We start from the raw sequence: 7,751 nt of genomic DNA on the forward strand, positions 1-7,751 counted from the left end.
TTGTCTAAAATAAAGAAAAACTATCATTCCATAAAACTACCTTTCCATAAAGATATCCCTCCAAGGTTTAAACAAATGATGCCCAACAATTCCATTTAGTGTTATCCGGTTTAATATCACAACGAGAAGGTTGAATAATTTCTTATGATATTATTCTCTTGCTAAATTAGTTGTCGGAGTTCATAGACCAGGAAGAGCGTTCACTTGATACTGTTTTTTAAACATTATAATTGAGTATTTAATAGTTGAGATTTCTTTGACGAAGACAAACTCGAGAAGACAAGAAATTTGATTTGTGATTTTTCCTTAGAAAACGTTTCATAAACAAAGGGATCTTGTTTTCACTGTGAGAAAGTTTCCGAAAAAACTCTTCGAAGAAGAAGAATTAGACGAGGGGCTGAACGACGAATTTTCAAGGGCAAAGTATGGCTGTGTGTGTGGCGGACCCTATCTATTTTTTAATTGTAAAAATATTAAAATGATTAATAAACATAAAAAGAAATAAAATAAAAGGTATAAAAATCATATTAAGTTCGACAAAAACCACAATCACAATGAAAACATGACAAAAGGTCGAGCCGAGTCGAATCGAGTATTGCCAAGCTCGAAACTCGACTCGACAAAAAACTTAGGGCGCTCGAAATTCGACCCGAGCCTCAATTCCAAACTCGGGCTTGATCTCGATAAAGTAATCGACGCTTTCGAGTTCGGCTCGATTTGACTCGACTAATTATTAAAAAGATAAAAATACATTAAATTGAAATAGAAATACGACTAAGCTCGTGAGCTTGACTCGAGTATGTAAAATATAAATAAAATAAAGGGTAAAAGTATAGATATAATATAACTAACCTCGATTAAGCTCGCGAGCTTCACGAGCCGATCGAGTATTTCTATTCTTGAGCTCGACTCGATAATATACTCGAGTAGCTCGAGCTCGAGCTCGAATCGACTAGAACCAATTCGATTTCAAGTATTTTTCGACTAGGTCTAGAGTATACAACAAGCTAGCTCGACTCAGTTACACCCCTACCAAAAGGAGTTATAACCACAATGAAACTTGCCAAAAGGGATTATTTTTGCAAGTTAGAAATTTTTTTAAACATTAGCAAAAAAAGTTATAAGTCACATGGACCATTTTCCAAGTTTTCTCAAATATAAATTATGTATCACAAAATTCTGATATTAATTATGAGTCATGAACTTAAAATTAGCTAGAATTACATGATATCGTATGCAACTTGCCTTAAAATATTAATTGAGGAATTCCTTGGACAAAATCTTATTGTCGACATAGAAATAGAATCACATGGCAAACATTACTAAGGTGATTCTCGTCCAAGAAGCTGACAACTTTGCTTTTGCGACTATATAGCTAGTTTAGTGTGAATATAAGTAGAAACACAAGTACTATCCACTTGCTATATAAGACGTAAATGCATGACGGGTTTGAATAACATCAATGCATGGCGGGCCACAAATCATTCTCCTTAAATATGGTTCCTTACATTTTTCTATTACAATTTACAACCCGATTACGATAATTAATTTAATTCTAATTATAATTCAATATAAAGCAATTCTCCTGCTATTGAACCCACGCACTTCAACCCTGATATGGACTCATCATTACTAATGGATTAGTATTACGCAAGTCAAGTTCATAATGGACTCTCATTCCATTCACGTATTGTCATTTCGTTATTATTTTGTACAAATGCAAAAAAATTATCACAGTTTGCAATTTCTAATTATCATTTGTAATGAAATAACAGGTTAGATGGTTAATACTAGAATTTGCAAACTTGGTATGTTGTTTTTTTCTCTTTTATATATTTCGAATCAAATTGAATAATAATAACGAGCTTGAATGGCAGTATGGACCCAGGATAAGAATAACGTCAATAAAGTTTTTTAGCTGTAAAGACTTTAATATGTTTTCACACACTATGGGTTGACAAAACTCGTCCTAGTGGACTTCTATATCGTATTGACTATTTGAGTAATATATAACGTATCAGCTTCATGCTCATAGAATTATCTCCACTTCAAAACTATCAATGTTGTTAAAAACCCTTCTCCTTTTACCTTTTCTGCTACTTTGTGTTCTATCTGCAGATTCTAGCTTAAAAGATGAAGCTAATGCTTTGGAACATTTCAAGAACTCAATCACAGATGACCCAACCGGTGCACTCCTGGATTGGAATGCTGATTCCATCCACCACTGTAACTGGACTGGAATCCAATGTGATGATGTCTCACAACGTGTAGTTTCCATTTCTATTCAACAAACACAACTCAAAGGCCAAATCTCTCCTTTTCTTGGAAACCTTTCCAGCCTTCAAGTTCTTGATCTTTCTTACAATTCTTTTACTGGTAACATTCCTTCCCAATTGGGGTATTGCACACAGCTTGCTGGACTTTCCCTTTACACCAACTCCCTCTCAGGGTCGATTCCATCGGAACTGGGAAAACTCCGGAATCTTCAAATACTTGACCTCGGAAACAATTCACTAACTGGAATTATTCCGGAAAGCTTGTGTAATGTCACTTCCTTGTTAGAACTCAGCCTTGATGCCAACAAACTCAATGGTTCAATCCCGGATAGAATCGGTGATTTGATCAATCTTCAGCAACTTGGAGCTTATAATAACAGTTTACAAGGCTCAATTCCTGCTTCTGTAGGTAATCTGAAAGAGTTGATAGCTCTTGACTTCAGTCAAAATCAACTTACTGGTATCATTCCTAGACAGATTGGAAACTTGTCAAATTTACAAGTTCTTCAGTCGTTTGAGAATTCACTCTCTGGGAAAATACCACCTGAAATTGGTCATTGCACAAATCTATCAGCTCTTAATTTATACAGCAACAAACTCGTTGGAAGCATTCCTCCTGAAATTGGAAATCTGGTGGGTTTACAGTTTTTGCGGTTGTATAAAAATCAGTTGAATTCCACAATCCCAAACGCGGTATTCAAATTAAAATCTTTATTGGTTTTGCAACTAGGAGAGAATCATCTCATAGGGCGTCTTTCTCCCGATATCCATTTACTGAAATCATTACAATCTCTTACCCTTCATCAGAATAATTTTTCTGGGGAGATTCCGGCATCCATAACCAGGTTGGTTAATTTGACGTACTTAAGTATTAGCTCAAATTCCCTCACAGGTGTAATTCCTTCAAGCATTGGGTCGCTTTATAATCTGCTAGATTTGTCTCTTAGTGATAATTTTCTGGAGGGATCTATTCCATCGAGCATCACAAATTGTACAAATATGCGTTGGTTAAATGTTGCTGGTAATCGGATGACCGGAGAAATGCCTCAGGGTTTAGGGAAATTGTCAAATCTTACAAATCTAACTGTTGGCGACAACAGAATGTCAGGAAGAATCCCGGATGATCTCTTCAATTGCTCAAGTCTTGTGATTTTAAATATGGCAAATAACAATTTCACTGGATTGTTGAAACAGAGCATCGGAGGACTCTCTAATCTCCAAATTCTGCAAATTCATAATAACTTCTTATCTGGCCCTCTCCCAGGTGAAATCGGAAATCTAACTAGTTTGATCTATTTAACCCTTGGGCAGAATCAATTTTCGGGTACCATTCCTGTAGAATTCTCAAACATTTCTTCCCTTCAAAGCCTTTTTCTTGGTAACAATAATCTGGAAGGCGAGATTCCAGATGAAATCTTTGAGCTCAAACAGCTTACAGCACTGCACTTGATGAACAACAAATTTGTGGGTTCTATTCTGAATTCCGTTTCAAAGCTTGAACAACTTTCTCAGTTGGATGTAAGTAGAAACAGGTTTAACGGCTCAATCCCTGATAGTTTGAGAAAACTTAACAAGTTGCTTTCGATAGACCTCTCACACAACATGCTGACAGGGTCGATTTCAAGGTCCGTGATTGCAGGGATGAAAAATACACAGATCTTTATCGACTTCTCCAACAATTTTCTTACAGGAAGGTTACCAGATGAATTAGGCGAGCTGGAGATGATACAAGCCATTTACATCTCAAACAATAATCTGTCAGGGGGGATTCCAGTGACGCTTCAAAGATGCAGAAACTTGAGAAGCCTAGATGTGTCTGGAAATCAGCTTTCTGGTAGTGTTCCAGAAGAAATATTCCCTCCTCTCGATCTGCTTTCCACCATAAACTTTTCAAGAAATCAGTTCGATGGCGAGATCCCTGGAACTATGGCGAATCTGACTCGTCTTACTTCTATTGATCTTTCACACAACAAATTCAACGGTTTGATTCCAGAAAGTTTTGGCAACATTTCGGTTTTGAAAAAACTTGATCTTTCATTCAACGAATTAGAAGGACGAGTTCCAGATACTGGTATTTTCAGAAACATAAGCGCAGTTGGATTACAGGGAAACCCATCTCTGTGTGTTACAAACAACACCGAATTATGCGCCTCATCAAGACAATCAAATAGTTCACTATCCAGAAAGGCTGTATTGATTCTTTCAATACTCGGATCACTTGTATTGCTTCTTGTATTCATTATGGCTATATTATATTGTCGGCATATTAGAAAAGTCAAAGTCAAAGAGCTTGAGAACCCAAGATTACCAGAAAATACCCCAGGGTTCACTCTCAGAAGATTTGATAGAAAAGAATTGGAAGATGCTACTGACAACTTCAATGAAGATAACATTCTGGGTACAACTACCTTAAGCACTGTGTACAAGGGTAGACTACAAGATGGGAGGATAATAGCAGTGAAAAATTTGAACATCACCCAGTTTTCAGCAGAATCTGAGAAAAGCTTCAACAAAGAAATGAAGACATTAGGGAAACTGAGGCATAGAAATTTAGTGAAGTTACTTGGTTATACATGGGAGAGTGGGAAGCTAAAGGCTTTGGTTCTTGAATACATGGAAAACGGTAATTTGGATAGGATTATACACGACTCTGGGATTGATAGATCAAGATGGGATTTGTCTGAAAGAGTAGAGGTTTTGGTGTCTGTAGCCAGAGGATTGGTGTACTTACACTCGGGATATGATTTCCCAATAGTTCATTGTGATTTGAAGCCTTCTAACATACTTCTGGATGAAAAGTGGGATGCTCATGTGAGTGATTTTGGCACAGCTCGGATTCTTGGAGTTCATCAACAGGATGGAAGCAGCATATCTTCTGCATCCACATTTCAAGGCACGATTGGTTACTTGGCCCCAGGTAATGAATCACCAACTCTTCTTTCTTCTTCAGTTTTCAAGAAAAAAGTAACAATCGTTACACTTGCTTTCAAAATTGTGAATGAAATAGTTTGATAACTGGACTGAACATTCCAACATACAGAATGTTACATAAGTTCTCTTTATTTATATTATAAGAAAATATATATAACTTTTGATGTTGAGTTATAATACTTTTGACCTTGAAAGTCATTACTTACGCACTTCTACATATATGTTTTCCCAACAGAATTTGCGTATATGAAGAAACTGACAACAAAAGTGGATGTATTTAGCTTTGGAGTTGTAGTGATGGGACTTATAACTAGAAAAAAACCGACAGGTGTCCTTACTGAAGAGGAGGGAGTCCAGATCACTTTGCCACAACTAGTAGACAAAGCACTTTCAAATGGAATAAATGAGCTGATGGAAATTGTAGACACTGATCTGGCTTCTAATTTCTCCACGAAACAGAGTGTTATAGAACAGCTACTTAAGTTGGCCTTATATTGCACCAAAATGAATCCAGAGGATCGACCTGACATGAATGAAGTCTTATCTTCCCTTTCCAAGATCCATAAGAACGTCTAGATACAGAAGGTTTCAGACTTTGCATTCATCAGTGAAAGCTTTTTTGTTACAATCAGGAGGGTGAAGGCAAATTTTTAGTTGGACCTTTGCAGCGAAGTGTGGGTTATGTGACTTGAAGCTAAGTCAAAGGACCTGCTCGTGGTCAAGGAAAAAGGCTTATACTTGTGTTTTAGTAAAGTACAGGTGTAAACCATTAGTTAGAAGAGTTACTTGTCTTAGGTCTTCAATATTTGTACGCCATTACTGTCAAAAGCAGCTCATGAAGTTCATTCCACATTCTTTGGTGTGTTCTTTTTCATCATATTTGCATAAATCCTTACTGCTATTACTGCTTTGGTGTGCATATGCTGCCCAACAAATTGGCATTATAACTTCAACCGATGTTGGTGATTTTGTATCACTAATATTATTTAAGTGTAATGAGATTAATTTGTTGATCAATGTTACCTTGATAGATATTAAACAAGTTAGGGTGATAGGGAGTGTACATTTGTTTAAGTTTGTCTTGGTTAAAAAAAACACTACTATTTTGGGGCAAAGCCCCTGAACTGACGGGGGTTGGGGGCAGCACCCTTGGGAGCGGGGTCCAAGGGGCAGAGCTCCTTGCTGGGGTTGAAATCCGGTATTGTTATCCAAGTTCTAGACCCATTTTTTAAGTTAGTTTGTGATAGTTTTTGGACAGGAAGTTACATTCCTGTACCTATCATATGATAGTTTTAAGATAGGAAGTTAGGTTCCTGTTATATGATCAATTTCGAAATCAGATTGGTACACTTTTATCATAACATCTTCTTCATTCTCTCTTCTAGAACAATGGGTTTTATCTGATTAGAGATTTTCGAGTGTACCCTCGAACTGCTTTAATCTGAAAGTCTATACAACCGAGAGAGTTCTTGTTCGATGAAAGGCCATGCATTTGTGATTCCTTCGTCCGATCAGAATGGGACTTGATTAGGGGCTGAATTCTCGGCTATCAAGTGAAGGAAGGGATCGTTCAAGCCTTCAGGGGGAATCAAATTCTTATTTGGAGGAAGACACCAAACATCAAGTTCATGATTGGGTTTTCCGACTGATGACAATGGAGAGGATCCTACCTCGTGTTCTCTTTTGATTGAAAATAATTGGAAGAGTTTTAGTCTATGTGACCGATTGGATTACAAAAATTGATTTCTAAAACAGTTCTGAATTTTTACCTTTATGGTTTGGGTACTTAATCAATCAAAGGTGGAACATAGCTCAAATTCCTGATAGCTATTTGTTGATCAAAAGTTGAGAGGGGTTCATTCGGGACGATTGTGTGTGCCTTCGGCCTCATTGAATTTGAAAATGAAATAAGGTTGGGCGTGTTCTTTATCATCCGTTTTTAAAGATGCTCTGAAACCGTTTTCTTTCATGTGATATCAGACAATCTTTTCTTGAAAGTGTTGGCATTTGACAGCATCAATATGTACTTTTGATTTTTATGCAACACTTTTTATTGCTGCTACATTTTTATCATTTTATGTGAGTTTTGAAATTTCAATCTACTAGTGAGTTATAAGTTGGTTTTAAGGTCTCACCATTAGTTAGGAAAGTTTCCTAAATATTGGGGGTTTTACAATATGATTAGGACTCTTTGTATGACTATATATAATGCTATTAGATGTCTTCAAGGTTTTCCTTTTTTGGGTTTCCACTCAAATCTTATGATGTTCTTCATTTGATGATTATTTATGTGCGAAGCCTCCATTGTTTATAAAAAAAGTGGTATCAATATTCCTTCGAGTATGCTAGAGGTAGGAGTCATTGTAGATATATCAGACGGTAAGACAGTCTGAACTAGTGTTCAATACCCCACCATCATAATTGAATGTAGTAGAGTTATATTTCATGTGAACCTTATTCCCATGGATATTGGAGGCTTTGATATAACGTGCGAGTGAAGTTACCTTTGAACGCAAACTAGTTGTCATATAGGGTGACTATGAA

The 7,751-nt window shown here is 36.6% G+C and overlaps 1 protein-coding gene across 1 annotated transcript; it reads left to right on the plus strand.

Moving 5' to 3' along the window:
* The first annotated feature begins 2,042 nt into the window (after window positions 1–2,042).
* On the plus strand, window positions 2,043–6,059 carry LOC145061791 (uncharacterized). The gene is made up of 2 exons (XM_079009358.1): window positions 2,043–5,193; window positions 5,443–6,059. The coding sequence occupies exons 1-2, from the start codon at window positions 2,061–2,063 to the stop codon at window positions 5,781–5,783; spliced, it is 3,474 nt and encodes a 1,157-aa protein (XP_078865484.1). The 5' UTR covers window positions 2,043–2,060; the 3' UTR covers window positions 5,784–6,059.
* The last annotated feature ends 1,692 nt before the right edge of the window (window positions 6,060–7,751 follow it).

The sequence above is a fragment of the Lactuca serriola genome, chromosome 7, assembly GCF_051521515.1.
Source record: "Lactuca serriola cultivar US96UC23 chromosome 7, Lser_US96UC23_V15, whole genome shotgun sequence".
In the NCBI taxonomy this organism is placed as follows: Eukaryota; Viridiplantae; Streptophyta; class Magnoliopsida; order Asterales; family Asteraceae; genus Lactuca; species Lactuca serriola.

Coding starts and splice junctions, on each gene's coding strand:
- LOC145061791 (XM_079009358.1), top strand. CDS start 2,061: ATGTTGTTAAAAACCCTTCTCCTTTTACCTTTTCTGCTACTTTGTGTT. Junction 5,194..5,442: donor GATTGGTTACTTGGCCCCAG/GTAATGAATCAC, acceptor TTTTCCCAACAG/AATTTGCGTATATGAAGAAA.